General features: G+C 42.0%; 1 protein-coding gene across 1 annotated transcript; it reads left to right on the top strand.

Annotated features, from left to right (window-relative positions):
• Positions 1-3156: 3156 nt before the first annotated feature.
• On the top strand, positions 3157-15386 carry LOC115153372 (arachidonate 5-lipoxygenase). Its single transcript, XM_029698767.1, has 14 exons — positions 3157-3821; positions 5367-5565; positions 5698-5779; positions 6015-6137; positions 7919-8025; positions 8143-8315; positions 9903-10049; positions 10141-10344; positions 10488-10574; positions 12918-13096; positions 13407-13528; positions 14063-14163; positions 14844-15014; positions 15124-15386. The coding sequence occupies exons 1-14, from the start codon at positions 3672-3674 to the stop codon at positions 15301-15303; spliced, it is 2025 nt and encodes a 674-aa protein (XP_029554627.1). The 5' UTR covers positions 3157-3671; the 3' UTR covers positions 15304-15386.
• The last annotated feature ends 1981 nt before the right edge of the window (positions 15387-17367 follow it).

Raw genomic sequence — 17367 nt, 5'->3', positions numbered from 1 at the left:
GCCTTGTGCCAGCTCTGCTGTCTTGCCACTTTTCTATAGTAATTTTGCATTGGCAAGACGGCACAATCAGTTCTTGGACCAGGCTATATTAGACCTATTTAATGTAATCATTTTGGAACACAGAGACATTTCCCTCTCCCATATATAGCATAACATATTCCATTAGACCTATACGGCCTATTCCCATCTCCTCTCATTGGTAATGGAACATTGGGAGCATTAGTAAAATGAACCCTGTAAGTACAGATATTTGGTTGAATATTGACATTGGAAGTTCCCATTTGATCCTCAGTGGTAGTGATTGTGTGGGTGTTCCCCTAGACTAGTCGGCTGAGCTATACAGGTGTGCACTGCTCATGATTTGGAAACCAAATAATATAATGGAGCCAATATAGCTGTGATGTCATCAAACAGAAGAAGTATTCACTGTGATGGGGAAAAGGAAGTGGATTTGATAATATCTTATGATGTCTAAAACCTTTACTAATAACTTTCTGAAGCTTTTATACACGGAGTATACCAAACATTAGGAACACCGTCCTAATTTGATTTGCACCCTCCCTTTGCCCTCAGAACTGCCTCAATTCTTCGGGGCATGGACTTTACAAGGTGTCAAAAGCGTTCCACAGGGATGATGGCCTATGTTGACGCCAATGCTTCCCACAGTTGTCAAGTTGGCTGGATGTCCTTTGGGTGGTGGTAAGCTATTCTTGATACACACAGGAAACTGTTGAGCAGGAAAAACCCAGTAGAGTTGCAGTTCTTGACACAAACCAGTGCGCCTCGCACCTACTACCATACCCCGTTCAAAAGCACTTAAATCTTTTATCTTACCCATTAACCCTCTGAATGGCAAACATACACAATCCTAACTTACTTAGTCCTCTTTGTCCCGGGTAGGACATACAGTGTACATGTAATACTGCAACAATCTTCTGCCATTGGAGTCTATCTTTGCGCTGTTCTGTGAAGAGAGTAGTACTGTACACAGCGTTGTACGAGATCTTCAGTTTCTTGGCAATTTCTCACATGGAATAGCCTTCATTTCTCAGAACAAGAATAGACTGATGAGTTTCAGAAGAAAGTGCTTTGTTTCTGGCCATTTTGAGCCTGTAATTGAACCCACAAATGCTGATGCTCCAGATTTTAGTCTAAAGAAGCCCAGTTTATTGCTTCTTTAAATCAGCACAACAGTTTTCAGCTGTGCTAACATAATTGCAAAAGGGTTTTCTAATAATCAATTAGCCTTTTAAAATGATAAACTTGTATTATCTAACACAACGTGCCATTGGAACAAAGGATTGATGGTTGCTGATAATGGGCCTCTGTACGTCTATGTAAATATTCCATTAAAAATCTGCCGTTTCCAGCTACAATAGTCATTTACAACATTAACAATGTCTACACTGTATTTTTGATCAATTTGATGTTATTTTAAAAATTTACTAAAATTGCTTTTCTTTAAAAAACAAGGACATTTCTAAGTGACCCCAAACTTTTGAACAGTAGTGTATACAGTATCAGTCAAAAGTTAGGACACACCTACTAATTGAAGGATTTTACTTTATTTTTACTATTTTCTACATTGTAGAATAATAGTGAAGACATCAACACTATGAAATAACACATATGGAGTCATGTAGTAACCAAAAATAAGTTTGCTAACTGCACCTCAGATTGCAGCCCAAATAAATGCTTCACAGAGTTCAAGTAACAGACACATCTCAACATCAACTGTTCAGAGGAGACTGCGTGAAGCAGGCCTTCATGGTTGAATTGCTGCAAAGAAATCACTACTAAAGGACACCAATAAGAAGAAGAGACTTGCTTGGGCCAAGAAACACGAGCAATGGACATTACACCGGTGGAAATCTGTCCTTTGGTCTGATGAGTCCACATTGAGATTTTTTGTTCCAACCGCCGTGTCTTTGTGAGACGCAGAGTAGGTGAACGGATGATCTCCGCATGTGTTGTTCCCACCGTGAAGCATGGAGGAGGTGTGATGGGGTGGGGGTGCTTTTCTGGTGATTGATTTATTTAGAATTCAAGGCACACTTAACCAGCATTGCTACAACAGCATTCTGCAGCGATACGCCACCCCATCTGGTTTGAGCTTTTTGGGACTATCATTTGTTTTTCAACAGGACAATGACCCAAAACACACCTCCAGGCTGTGTAAGGTCTATTTGGCAAAGAAGGAGAGTGATGGAGTGCTGCATCAGATGACCTGGCCTCCACAATCACCCAACCTCAACCCAATTGAGATGGTTTGGGATGTGTTGGACCGCAGAGTGAAGGAAAAGCAGCCAACACATGCTCAGCATATGTGAGAACTCCTTCAAAACTGTTGGAAAAGTATTCCTCATGAAGCTGGTTGAGAGAATGCCAAGAGTGTGCAAAGCTGTCATCAAAGCAAAGGGTGGCTACTTATTTTATACTTTGATTTGTTTAACACTTTTTTGGTTACTACATGATTCCATGTGTTATTTCATCATTTTGATGTCTTCACTATTATTCTACAATGTAGAAAATAGTAAAAATAAAGTAAAACCCTTGAATGAGTGGGTATGTCCAAACTTTTGACTGGTACTGTACATTTGTGAAAAATGTTACACTAATATATCTTGATTAGATAAGTATTCAATAAAATGGGTCAATACATGTTACAATCACCTTTGGCAGTGATTACAGCTGTGAGTCATTCTGGGTAAGTCTCTAAGAACTTTGTACACCTTGATTGTACAATATTTGGACATTATTTTCTAAATTCTTCAAGCTCTGTCAAGTTGGTTGTTGATCATTGCTAGACAACCATTTTCAAGTCTTGCCATAGATTTTCAAGCCGATTTAAGTCAACTGGAACTAGGTCACTCAGGAACATCTTGGTAAGCAATGTCGTCTTGGTAAGCAACTCCAGTGTATATTTGGTTTTGTGTTTTAGGTTATTGTCCTACTGAAAGGTGAATTTGTCTCCCAGCAGAGTGACCCAACTTATGTGACTTGTTTAGCACATTTTTACTCCTGAACTTATTTAGGCTTGCAAGAACAAAGGGTATGAATACTTATTGACTCAAAACATTTCAGCTTTTCATTTTCAATTAATTTGTAAACATTTTGAAAAACAACATAATTCCACTTGGAGTATTGTGTGTTGGCCAGTGACCCAAAAATCGAATCCATTTAAAATTTGGCTGTAACACAACAAAATGTGGAATACTTCCTGAATGCACTGTATATTGGTATTGTCATAAACATTGAGAGAGTGAAAGAGAGATCTGGCCATTCCTTCAGGCATGATAAGAGGGTGGGGTCAAACACTCACTCAAACAAGTACACCAGCCAGTGTGAAACATTATCCAATGCCTCTGCATCCTCTAGCTAGCTGTTTAACAGCATTTGCATTACATGTGTGGTGTCAGTATATAAGGGGATGTTTATGAGAGAGTGAGCTAGAGATAGAGGGAGGGAGGAGCGAGAGAGAGAGACCGAGAGTAGGATATCTAGAAAGTGTTAGGGTCTACATAAATTCATTAGCAAAAAGGGGAAATCTAATTTTGTCCAGACTCTTAGCCTCCTACAAGTGTGTCGGTTGTTGACTATCATATCTGCCTGCAGACAACCAGTGGATATCAGTTCTCCTGTCCATCGTGTGTGTGTGTGTGTGTACCATCATGCCATCCTACACAGTGACAGTGGCTACAGGAAGCCAGTGGTTTGCAGGGACTGATGACTACATATACATCACCCTGGTGGGAACAGAGGGATGCAGTGAGAGGACTTTACTGGACAAACCACTCTACAACGACTTCGAGAGAGGGGCGGTGAGTTGAGTTACAGTGGCAAGAGTCAGTTTGAAAGTTTCACAGTGTGTGCATTACTTCAAATACACTCAGAGGTGACCTTGTTAATGATAGAGAGAATGTATTTCCAGTAACTATCAGATTTGAAACTGTGGCTGCATCCTGATTCTTCACCCTTCCCCCAATGTGCACGTGCACACTTCTCATCACTTCTCAGTCAATGCTTAATAAAAAGCACACTTCCTCTAGTATCTGTCCTGAAGCCTCAACTCAAATAATGCATACTAATTGGACTGATTACTAGTTTGTGTTGAAAATGACATACTTGTTAGACCACAAGATATCTCCCTCTGGAAGCCCTCACAATACCTTAGTCTGGGTGAATGAACTTACATTACATTGTAGTGTAACAATAACATTTGACATGCCTTTTGGACATATTCATATTTATTACACCAACATTGTATTATTCATTTTTTATTATTTTAACGGAATTAAGGACTGACATTTGACAGAAAATGTTGTGCAATGTTTTAAATGCATACTGCTAATAACTGCACAAAGTTCCTTAACAAATGTACAAATAAATCATTTGTTTTATTTTACTGTTCCCTGGTGTAAGATCTGCCACAGAATGTATTGCAGGAGCAACCCCAGCCCCTCTATTCTATTCAATAAATAGTGCTTGAAACGGTGCTGCAAAATGAGGTAATGAGAGTAATCCATAGCATAAAGAGGAAATAAATGGTCATTGCTCTCAATACTACTATGTGAGGGACTGTGATACTCAGGCAAGCAATAAGAGCCATTTACAGAGTGCTTTTTACTTGATTTTCACTTGGAAATACAATGGATTGGATTCCATAAAACACTTTTCCCGGTGCTCAAATCACTTTACATTGTCTTGTAGAAACTTGCCTTATCCACTGCCAAGTACAGTGACAGATGAAGAGGCTAAACTCCAGTGCAGAGTGCGCCCTATAGGTGCCATCACCGTTTCTGTGTATGAGTGTATTTCTCTGTGCTTTTACTCTAATGACGCAAAAATAATAACAAGGCCTATTACCAAACCTCTATTACAGCCAATTACTGATTAGTGACCTGCTCATGGCCTTATGGCCCATGAACACCACATGGAAGATCAATACAAAAGCTTCCCTATCTAATAAACTGTCAATTCATTCTGGCATTAAAATCTTCACCAGTGTCTTAATCCTGGACACTACATCCAGTTGTACTCTTTAGTTCATGATGCAAGTGGCTGTATATTGCACCAACCATTAATGACTCATGAGCTGCTACTAACCTCATGCTGTCTCTTTCTTGCTGTTTTGGGCGGTTGTGTCAGGACCGCAGAAAAAGTATCTGGTGCAAAAGGAACAGCTAATGGGCAGCCAAACAAACACATTGATAAAGCCATTGATTAAAAAAATGCACTTTATGTAATAATTACCACTTGGTAACGACCATTGTCCGTCCTCAGGTTAGGCTTAATCTGGGTCCGGAAAACTGTCCCATTTTGTCCACTTTGCTCAAATCTCTCTAAACCTGGTTGTCTGTTCTCAGGTGGACTCGTATGATGTGACGGTGGGGGAGAACCTGGGAGAGTTGGAGCTGGTGAAGATAGAGAAGAAGAAGTACTGGGTTCAAGATGACTGGTACTGTAAGTACATCACAGTGAAGACCCCCTCTGGAGACTACGTAGAGTTCCCCTGCTTCCACTGGCTGGTGGACGACAAGGAGGTGGTCCTCAGGGACGGCAAAGGTACCTGTCTGTCGGGTCTATGTCTGCCGGTCGGTCATGTCTGTCAATAAACTGTCCCCAGTCTTTAGCTTAAGGAACATAGAAGTGAATCTAAAATCATCCTCACTATCGTTATTCACCCTTTTTTTAAAGCACTGCTGCCAAAGGATGACAAGACCAGACTGGTAAAGCAACACCGACACAAAGAGCTGGAGAGCAGACGGAAAACCTACAGGCAAGAGCTGGGTTTATTGTGTATCACACATCTACCTCACAATGACGTATTGATGTTATACCAAGATGCATTCAACAAATACATTTATCCAATGTATTGAACTAGTAAATGTTTTTCTAGTATTTATTCAATGCACTGAAACTACATATAGTGTAGCCTACCAACATTAAATGACCTGTACACAGTCTTACGTAGTGGTGCTTAACCTGATTCTATGATGTCTTCCTGTGTGTAGATGGAGGGAGTGGCAGCCTGGAATTCCTATGAGTATAGATGCCAACACTCACAAGGAGCTTCCCAGAGACATCCAGTTTGATAGCGAGAAAGGGGTGGACTTCATACTCAACTACAGTAAGGCGTAAGTACTGCATTCACACTACACTCTGTAACCTAGTGTAGACTCCCTTTATTTGTTATATGCATTGCAGACTCTGCCAAGAGTTCTGGGGTTTTATGGCAGAGTAGTGTCATTGTCCTGTCACTACACTCTGCTGCAACTATTTCCCCTTATTTGCAACATTGTCCATACAGTCTTATACTCTGTTCCATTTTTACACTCATCCAGTGTTAAACCTACAGTAGGCCTCTTTCTAATGTGGAGATGTCCATGTAGAAAGCCCATACTTGTCATGGTAGGGGATTTTCCGTTCATTGGGGTCAGTATTTGTTTATTACAGTGATGTTATTTTCTAAATGTCAGGACTTCCTGGTTTGAATAAAAGCTAAATGGGAAACAGAAAGAAGCTGTTAGTTCAGTAGGTGGGTGGTTGGTGAGTAGTATGTGGAACTACTAGTATTTAAAAACATTTTTTTTAAATATTGAACCTTTATTTAACTGGGCAAGTCAGTTAAGAACATATTCTTATTTTACAATGACGGCCTACCCCGGCCAAACCCTTCCCTAACCTGGACAACACTGGGCCAATTGTGCGCCGCCCTATGGGACTCCCGATCACAGACGGTTGTGATGCAGCACAAGATCGAACCAGGGTCTGTAGTGACGCATCTAGCACTGAGATGCAGTGCCTTAGACTGCTGCGCCACTCGGGAGTATGTGGATGTGACTAAAAGGAAGCCTGTTTTAAAGCTCTGTATGAAATCATGTTGATCAGGAGAGTCATTGTATGAGTAACCAGGGACATTTGCATGTATCCTACACACCAACAGGCTGAACACATACACATATTGTCTTAATGAGACTGGCTGTGTGCTCTGACAAATACTTTGCTTCAAACCTATCAGCGTACTAGTATGCTTTTTTTCATCTTTTGATTGCTTAGGAGGGATAACAACCTTCCAGACAGGTTGTGTGTCTTTGCTCTGTAGTAGTTCAGTTATGGGAGAGTAGCCCTCATTATCAACAACAACCATCTATAATAGACTTGTCATGTATTGATGAGGAACTAGAAGAAGTGGCTGGGGTTAGCAAGACACGTACTGACGTGTATTAATAGAAGTGTTATGACTGACTGTGGTTCTGCTGCTTACTTGTGGCTTGTTTGTGCAGCTGAATTTGCATTGATAACAGCTCATCTGCAGAGAGCACAGGGTATAAACTATTACTCAGTGCATTATGCTATTCAGGCATTGCTTGCTTGATGTAGCATTACCAGACTGGTAATGGATAGGATTAGATTTAAAGCATAATAACCTACATTGACAGTATCAATGTACTGTACCAATGACTAGCAAACTTTACTCACCAGCAGGTTAGCAGCAACATCCTTAGCATCCCAAGTGTTGAGCACTGGCAAAGTACTGCACACGTGTGTGTGAATCATAGACAGGAAGGGAAGCAGAAACTCTTTTTCTTAATAAATTCATCCCTGGAAAGTGGCAACCAACGCTGCTAACGATTGAAAATAACGTGGATACGTGTGTAATACATGAGTAGTAAACGTCAACTCCCTGTTGTCAGTAAGTCAGTGACTGACATTTTCTGAATCCATTAGTTTTTGTTTGGTGATCACAGTGAAATTGGAAGAAAATAACTCTAGACATAAATCTTAGCCTCGTTCGACCATCCTGATCTCGCAAAATGACATTCTGTTTTTCTATGGTTTTGCAGCGGTCAAGATGGTGGCTCAGGCTACTTAAATCTTTCCCTGCAGCTTGATGATGTTGTTCTCTCCACCCCAGGATAGAGAACCTCTGTGTGAACCAGTTCATGCACATGTTCCAGTCCTCCTGGAATGACTTTGCTGACTTTGAGCGGATCTTCGTCAGGATCAAAAACACCATCTCAGGTGTGTGGTCTCTGTTTTCTCCATAGAATGTGGTCTCTGACTCCTCTCTCCTCTTTGAGCAGCTTAGCTAATGCGGATCCTATTCAAAAAATCATCCTCTCCGTATTCCTATTCTAGAGTATGTAATGCAGCACTGGAAAGAAGACTTTATGTTCGGCTACCAGTACCTGAACGGCTGTAACCCAGTGATGATCCAGAAGTGCACCAAGCTGCCAGAGAAGTTCCCCGTTACACATGACATGGTGGCAGATTGTCTGGAGAGAGAGATGACTCTGGAGGAGGAGATTGAGGTGGAGACTGAGACACACATATGCACATGTCACATGCACGCATTTATGCAAGCCTATACACATGCATGCACAGATCACATCCACTCACAGAATCTGTGACCTATTGTACACACAAACTGACAAGACATGCAGAAAGACAGACCGACTCCAAGGTTTACAGGCTCATATTGTAAGACATTCACCCTCGCCTGGTTCACCAACTAGTTCTTAGACAGAGTTCAGTGTGTCAAATTGGAGGGCCTGTTGTCCGGACCTCTGGCAGTCTCTATGGGGGTACCACAAGGTTCAATTCTCGGGCCGACTCTTTTCTCTGTATATATCAACGATGTCGCTCTTGCTGCGGGTGATTCCCTGATCCACCTCTACGCAGACGACACCATTCTGTATACATCTGGCCCTTCTTTGGACACTGTGTTAACTAACCTCCAAACAAGCTTCAATGCCATACAACACTCCTTCCGTGGTCTCCAACTGCTCTTAAACGCTAGTAAAACCAAATGCATGCTTTTCAATCGTTCGCCTGCCTGCCCGACTGGCATCACTACCCTGGACGGTTCTGACCTAGAATATGTAGACAACTACAAATACCTAGGTGACTGGCTAGACTGTAAACTCTCCTTCCAGACTTATATTAAACATCTCCAATCCAAAATTAAATCTAGAATCGGCTTCCTATTTCGCAACAAAGCCTCCTTCACTCACGCCGCCAAACATACCCTCGTAAAACTGACTGTTCTACCGATCCTTGACTTTGGCGATGTCATTTACAAAATAGCTTCCAATACTCTACTCAGCAAACTGGATGCAGTCTATCACAGTGCCATCCGTTTTGTTACCAAAATCCCTTATAACACCCACCACTGCAACATGTATGCTCTAGTCGGCTGGCCCTCACTACATATTCGTCGCCAGACCCACTGGCTCCAGGTCATCTAAGTCGATGCTAGGTAAAGCGCCGCCTTATCTCAGCTCACTGGTCACGATAACAACACCCACCCGTAGCACACGCTCCAGCAGGTATATCTCACTGGCCATCCCTAAAGTCAACACGTCCTTTGGCCGCCTTTCCTTCCAGTTCTCTGCTGCCAATGACTGGAACGAATTGCAAAAATCTCTGAAGCTGGAGAGTTATATTTCCCTCACTAACTTTAAACATCAGCTATCTGAGCAGCTAACCAATCGCTGCAGCTGTACATAGCCCACCTGTAAATAGCCCACCCAATCTACCTACCTCATCCCCATATTGTTTTTATTTACTTTTCTGCTCTTTTGCACACCAGTATTTCTACTTGCACATCATCATCTGCTCATCTATCACTCCAGTGATAATTTGCTAAATTGTAATTACTTCGCTACTACGGTCTATTTATTGTCTTACCTCCTCACTCCATTTGCACACACTGTATATAGATTTTATTCCATGTGTAACTCTGTGTTGTTGTTTGTGTCGCACTGCTTTGCTTTGTCTTGGCCAGGTCACAGTTGTAAATGAGAACTTGTTCTCAACTAGCTTACCTGGTTAAATAAAGGTGAAATATATATATATTTTTTTAAATAAAACAAACTTGTATTACGTGTTGTTTGCAGGCTGGTAACATCTACATAGCAGACTATGAGTTGATGGAAGACATCAGTCCCAACAGTACAGACCCCTGTACTCTACAGTACCTGGCTGCTCCTATCTGTTTGCTGTACAACAACAGCCAGAGCAAGATCCTGCCTCTGGCCATACAGGTAGGCTATTCTGCATGGTTAGAAAAAGAGCATGGAGCAGTGTTTCTTCACCATCTAACAAAACATACTCCTCCTCCTCTCTCTCTCCCAGCTGGGTCAGACTCCAGGGAAGGACAACCCTATCTTCCTGCCCAGTGATGGTCAGTATGACTGGATGCTAGCTAAGATCTGGGTCCGCTCCTCTGACTTCCACATCCACCAGACAGTCACACACCTGCTGAGGACTCACCTGGTCTCTGAGGTGTTTGGAGTGGCCATGTTCAGACAGCTGCCTGCTGTACACCCTGCTTATAAGGTACACCAAGTACACTTCAGTCTGTGCCTGTGTTTTGTGACTGATAATGTGGCTGATTAGTTGATTCATGGATTGTTTAGTTAGATGGTTGGTTGATTGGTTTGTTTGTTTGTTTATTTATTTATTGGTGGTCTGTCCTCTAGTTGCTCCTTCCTCACATTCGTTTCACCATCGCCATCAACACCAAGGCCAGAGAGCAGCTCATCTGTGAGTTTGGCATCTTCGATAAGGTGAGTGTGTGAGCGAGGGACATTGAGACATATTCAGAAGTGCATCTACACATGGTACTAAAATCTGTCTCTTATCTGTCTTCATTGTGACTAGATTTCCTGGTCCCTCCCTGTATGTAAATTACACTGAAAAAAATATATACACTCCACAATTTCAAAGATTTTACAAAGATTCTACAGTTCATATCAGGAAATCAGTCAACTGAAATAAAAATATTAGGCCCTAATCTATGGATTTCACATGACTGGGAATTGGTCACAGATACCTTAAAAAAATAAATAGGGGTGTGGATCAGAAAACAAGTCAGTATCTGGTGTGACCACCATTTGCCTCAAGCTGCGCGACATCTTCTTTGCATTGAGTTGATCAGGCTGTTGATTGTGGCCTGTGGAACGTTGTCCCACTCCTCTTCAATGGCTGTACGAAGTTGCTGGATATTGGCGGGTACTGGAACATGCTGTCATACACGTCGATCCAGAGCATCCCAAACATCCTCAATGGGTGACATGTCTAGTGAGTATGCAGACCATGGAAGAACTGGCACATTTTGAGCTTCCAGGAATTGTGTACAGATCCTTGTGACATGGGGCCAAGCATTATCTTGTTGAAACATGAGGCGATGGCGGTGGATGAATGGCACGACAATGGGCCTCAGGATCTCGTCACGGTATCTCTGTGCATTCAAATTGACATTGATAAAATGCAATTGTGTTCGTTGTCTGTAGCTTATGCCTGCCCATACCATAACCCAACCACCACCGTGGGGCACTCTGTTCACAACGTTGACATCAGTATAACGCTGGCCCACATGACCCCATACATGCTGGCTGCCATCTGCCCGGTACAGTTGAAACCGTTATTCATCCATGAAGGGCACACTTCTCCAGTGTGCCAGTGGCCATCGAAGGTGAGCATTTTCCCACTGAAGTCGGTTACAACACTGAACTGCAGTCAGGTCAAGACCCTGGTGAGGACAACGAGTACGCAGAGGAGCTTCCCTGAGACGGTATCTTAAAGTTTGTGCAGAAATTCTTTGGTTGTGCAAGCCCGCAGTCTCATCAGCTGTCCGGGTGGCTGGTGTCAGACGAACCCGCAGGTGAAGAAGCCAGATGTGGATTCCTAGGCTGGTGTGGTACATGTGGTATGTGGTTGTGAGGCCGGTTGGACGCACTGCCAAATTCTCTAAAACAACGTTGGAGGTGGCTTATTGTAGAGAAATTAACATTAGATTCTCTGGCAACAGCTCTGGTGGACATTCCTGCAGTCAGCATGCCAATTGCTCTATGGGACTCCCGGTCACGGCCGGGTGTGATACAGCCCGGGATCGAACCCTGGTCTGTAGTGACGCAGTACCTTTTGACCGCTGTGCAACTCGGGAGGCTCATATTATTGGAAACTTTTAAAGTTTACCAGTAAATTACCAGAATTTTTGTAACTTTCAAAGATTTTATGTAATTTATCACAAGACATCTAGTGGCCCTTCAGTTTATCATAGGTGTCTAATTATCGCTGACCCTCTATCTGGCCTTATCGCATGTAAAATATATAACATAATCAAATAAGATGATTTTTAAATAAAACAAATAAAGCTGTAAAACATTATCCTAAATATAAACCATAGACATAGTAAGATAAATAAGTGTGTAAAAATGTTTATAAATAAAAGATATTTCATGTTGAAACCCTCATATTAAACACCAATGTTATTCATGAGTTTATATCTTGGTTGTAAATGTTTTTGCACTGAACTGGTGGCAGTTGTGGAAAAAGTAAATAGTTGGGAGAGTTGCAGTTGAATATAATGCCGTTGTTGATTAGATGCTTTTTTCTTTTTTTTTTGATTAGGCTATTTTCTTTCGAACTATATGGTCTATTCACAAGAAACTCATGGACAAAATGGACACAAAAAATAAATACTATATATGAATACATTTTTTTAAGTTATTCAAGTATAAATGACAATAGATCACCTGTTAATTACAAACATTACAGAAGCTTTGCAACCCTAGTCTTTATACTATGAGCACCGATTGATAACGTGCAGTAATAGTTCCTGTGTTTTTGAGGGCGGGATTATTATGATTGAAATGGTTTGCTGTCCAGATCTGTCTACACTTGTAAGATCTCCAGACACAATTTGTGCCTGATTATTTCCGGAGGTGGTCAGGATGATCTGATCACAATCAGATCAAAATATGTCTTTTAATCGTCTAAACCTGTCTAAAAATGTGGGCCCAATCAGAATGTGGACACGATCAGGACAAAGGATGCATGTTAGCACCAGGTAAAAATGGGCCTAGAGACGGAGACATAGAGAGCTAATGTGTACTGTCTCTCCCCAGGCCAATGGTACAGGAGGTGGAGGACATGTAGAGATGATCCAGAAGGCTATGAGGTCACTGACCTTCAGGTCTCTGTGTTTCCCTGATGCCATTAAGGCCCGCGGGGTGGACAGCCCTGAGGACCTACCCTACTACTACTACAGAGACGACGGGAACAGGGTCTGGGATGTCACCAAGAGGTCAGAGATCGTGGGGATGTGGGGGGTCTGTGTGTGTCCTTCTTGACACATTTATAGGAGGAGGAGAACCAGGCCAATCACCAGGAAAAGATGCCATGAAATGGCCATGAGATGGCTAACTCTAACCCTAGGTTCATGTCCACACCCTGGCTCAACCCACCCCTATAGCCATAACCCTAAATCCCTAGCCATTACCCTAACCCTAGCTTCATGTCCACACCCCAGCTCAACCCTAACCCTATAGCCATAATCGTAACCCTAAAGCTTTAGCCATTACCCTAACCCTAAATTTGATTTGCCGTTTCCCTAGTTTTGTGTGGGACGTGGTGTGTATCTACTACGACAGTGATGACACAGTACAGAAGGATGAGGAGATCCAGGCGTTTGTTAAAGATGTCTGCAGCTTTGGGATGCAGGACCTTGACTGCTGTGGTGGGTACAAACACATTATAACCAGCAAACACTACAATGGCCTATCCTGCATTAAAATGCTGTTTTAGTTATCTGCAATACAAATACACACTTCTTATTTCTCTGGACTGTGTTGAAAGTAACATTATCAATATTTAGCTATGCAGAAACGTACTTCCCTTTTAAGTTGGCCAACAGCCTCTGTGCTTGTCTGTTACTGTGGTAACAGTGGTGTGCGAGTGAGAAACTCAGTCTGGTCTGATCAGGCTAGTAGGGGCCACAACTCCACTCTTCGAGGGCCACTCTGCTGGTTTACATCTGACAGAACCACTGGGTAACCAGGTGTATATCCACCTCTGCCCAGTCAACATGAATTGCCAGGGGACTCAAAAACCAGCAGGAGATGCAGCCTTCATAGACTGGTGCTGTGCATTGCTAAGCAATACTGTAGTCTGTGATTGCATGACACTGTGTGTCTAGGGACTGGCCTTAGTGACTCACTGATGAAACAAGTGTCAAAATAAACATGTGTTGCGCAAATAACCCTTCCTGTAGGGTTTCCCAAGTCCCTGAAGACACGCGAGGAGCTCACAGAGTATCTGACTGTCATCATCTTCACTGCCTCTGCACATCACGCTGCTGTCAACTTTGGACAGGTACGGCTCGGGGCTCGATATGATCAGATCCGTTTTAGCAAACATCCGCTTAGCAGTTGTTTTGGCGGTGTCTGAGGTGGAACTACGTCAGAGCTGTCAATTCCAAGTGGCTCCAGGCATTATGAAACGGACATTGCCTTTGGCTGCACTGAGTCGCATTAACAGAAATCCCATCTAGCCTTGTTTCCAAGTTCGATTACTGGAATGTGAGATTTAATCTACACCTCAATTAGGATAATTGAAATCCTCATTATTTGTTTCATGATTTTTCAATCTGAGCATAAATATGTCTATATAGCCTACAGTTTCTCATTCTGAACTTTTAATGCGAGTGGGGCGGGTGTGGTTTCGTTAGCAACTGTTCACCGAATTTGACGGCTCCAATGCAGTTCCACCTCAAACACCCCCAAAATATCCGCTATGTTGGTGTCTGCAACGCTTGATCTGATTGAATCTAGGCCTTGTAAAGGTAGGCTTTGGACAGGTAAGACTTGGTCAGTTAGGCTTTGTAAATGTAAGATTTGCTCAGGTAGGCTATATAGTCAGGTAGCCTTGGGACAGTTGGTCAACATTACTGTAGATGAGCTTGATCAGTGCTTACAAACAAGAGCCTGTACGTTGTCAAGAGCACTACCTAGCTTCCCTTAGATGTTAATGTCTGCCTACTCTGTGTATTTCAGTATGACTGGTGCTCGTGGATCCCCAATGCACCCCCCACCATGCGTAAGCCCCCTCCCAGACAGAAGGGGGTGGTAGATGTGAAGTTTATCATCCAGAGTCTCCCTGACCGCGGCCGGTCCTGCTGGCACCTAGGGGCCGTCTGGGCCCTCAGTCAGTTCCAGGAGAACGAGGTACACACACCACATGCCCACGTACGGATAAACACACATGGTGTTTGTCTAATTTTGTTCTTAATAATAAATAAATCCCTCCAATTCCTGTGTGTCCTCTCTCTGTCAGCTCTTCCTGGGGATGTACCCAGATGAGCACTTCATAGAGAAGCCGGTGAAGGAGGCCATGGAGTCGTTCAGGAAGAGACTGGCAGAGGTCAGCAGTGTCATCAAAATTCGCAACGAAGGCAAGAAACTACCCTACTACTACTTCTCTCCCGACCGCATCCCTAACAGTGTGGCTGTCTGAGAAAGGAATGAAGGGGAGAGAGCAAGGAAGGGAACAAGGAGGAGGGATAGCTATATAGTCAGATTTACACTGAGTGTACAAAACATTAGGAACACCTGCTCTTTCCATGACAAGCTGACCAGGTGAAAGCTATGATTCCTTATTGATGTCACTTGTTAAAATCCACTTCAATCAGTGTAGATGAAGGGAAGGAGATGGATTAAAGAAGGATTTTTAAGCCTTGAGACAATTGAGGCATGGATTGTGTATGTGTGCCATTCAGAGGGTAAATGGGCAAGACAAAATATTTAAGTGCCTTTACATTTACATTTACGTCATTTAGCAGACGCTCTTATCCAGAGCGACTTACAAATTGGTGCATTCACCTTATGATATCCAGTGGAACAACCACGAACAGTGGTTTGAACAGTGTGTGGTAGTAGGTGCCAGGCGCACTGGTTGTGTCAAGAACTGCAACGCTGCTGAGTTTGTCACACTCAACAGTTTCCCGTGTGTATCAAGAATGCTCCACCACCCAAAGGACATCCAGCCAACTTGACACAACTGTGGGAAGCATTGGAGTCAACATGGGCCAGCATCGCTGTGGAAAGCTTTCGACCCCTTGTAGAATCCCAACCTGGTCTCAGAGCATTTCATATTATTCTGTATGTAAACTCAAGACACTCCATTTAGAATGATACGTTTGGTATGGTTACATTAGAAAGATGGTTACTTAAGTATTTTTTTATTTAACTAGGCAAGTCAGTTAAGAACAAATTCTTATTTAGTCAAAAATGAAAGTAGGGTGGATGGGTGGGCATGTAACACAAATGTCTAGCAACCCAAAGGTTGCGGGTTCGAATCTCACAACTTTAGCATTTTAGCAACTTTGCAACTACTTAGCTTGTTAGCTATTCCTTCCCCTAATCTTAACCCTTTTAGATACCCTCCCCCTAACCCTTTAACCAAACTCCTAAACTTAACCCCTAGCCTAGCTAACGTTAGCCACCTAGCTAAAATTCGTAACATATACGTTTTTCAAATATGAAACATATTGTACCTTTTTGCAAATTCATAACATATTGTATGTTTAAATTTTTTTGGGAACATTGTACTTTTTGCAAATTCGTAACACATAATACAAATTATAATTCATAACATATCATAAAAAAATGGGACATCCACAAATTAATACATACCATATGAAATGGAGTGTCTTGGATTTACATAGAGAATAATACAAAATGCTCTAAGACCAGATTGAGAGCCCACGCCCCGACGAATTGATGCTGTTCTGAGGGCAGAAGGGGGTGCAACTCAATATTAGGAAGGTGTTCCTAATGTTTTGTATACTCAGTGTATTGCAAACATTTATGGTGTTGTTTCTTACATACTGTGCTGTAAGTATCGTTTGCTATGATAAGCACATACCCACTGATGCCATTCAACTTTTTTGCTAGCTATTTCTACAGATAAATCCACATGATTTCAATGTGGGACTATCTATTAAACTTCATTGGTGTACATTTCAAATGTCAAATAAAAATGCTCAAAATTGTATTTTCTATTTCTCCTTATAGTAGTGTAAAACTGTTGGTGACAATGAAAACATAAGCATATCCAGTAGCTAAAACTAAGACATTTAGGTTTTCATTTTTATTTGGTTGGTTTTTCATTCTACATACTTTGTTCAAACATTTGGGAATTAAACAAATGAAAACACATCAATATTTATTTTCAAAAACAAGTACTTAAAAAAAATATATATTTACAGTTACCATTCATAAGTAAACTGAGACAAACGTGTGGAATTATATCTGAAGGAGGGAAACAGTCTTGTATGTTCAAGTCGAGTCTGTAGTAAAGCACTGTAGTTTTATGCAAGTAACACTTTCTCAGCACAGCAAGAGTTATTATGAGGGGGGATGGAATGGCTGCTTATGTCATGTTCTGCAGAAGAGCTGTGTTTTCTTTTACATTTTAAATTACTTTAAAAGAACACACTCTGACAGGGTCATCCCCAAAATAAAATGTAATGTTATACAATATGGTTTAGGGTTGCAAAGTGTTGCTGACTTTCCCAAA

The sequence above is a fragment of the Salmo trutta genome, chromosome 18, assembly GCF_901001165.1.
Source record: "Salmo trutta chromosome 18, fSalTru1.1, whole genome shotgun sequence".
Lineage (NCBI taxonomy): Eukaryota > Metazoa > Chordata > Actinopteri > Salmoniformes > Salmonidae > Salmo > Salmo trutta.
Note: the sequence above shows the minus strand (reverse complement) of the source record. Positions and strands in the feature narration are given on the sequence as shown.

Excerpts from the sequence above, each read along its gene's own strand:
- LOC115153372 (XM_029698767.1), top strand. The coding sequence starts at position 3,672 with ATGCCATCCTACACAGTGACAGTGGCTACAGGAAGCCAGTGGTTTGCA. Across the intron at positions 13,097-13,406 it reads GTCTGGGATGTCACCAAGAG|TTTTGTGTGGGACGTGGTGT; the intron begins GTCAGAGATCGT and ends CCGTTTCCCTAG. Across the intron at positions 15,015-15,123 it reads GTCAGTTCCAGGAGAACGAG|CTCTTCCTGGGGATGTACCC; the intron begins GTACACACACCA and ends TCTCTCTGTCAG.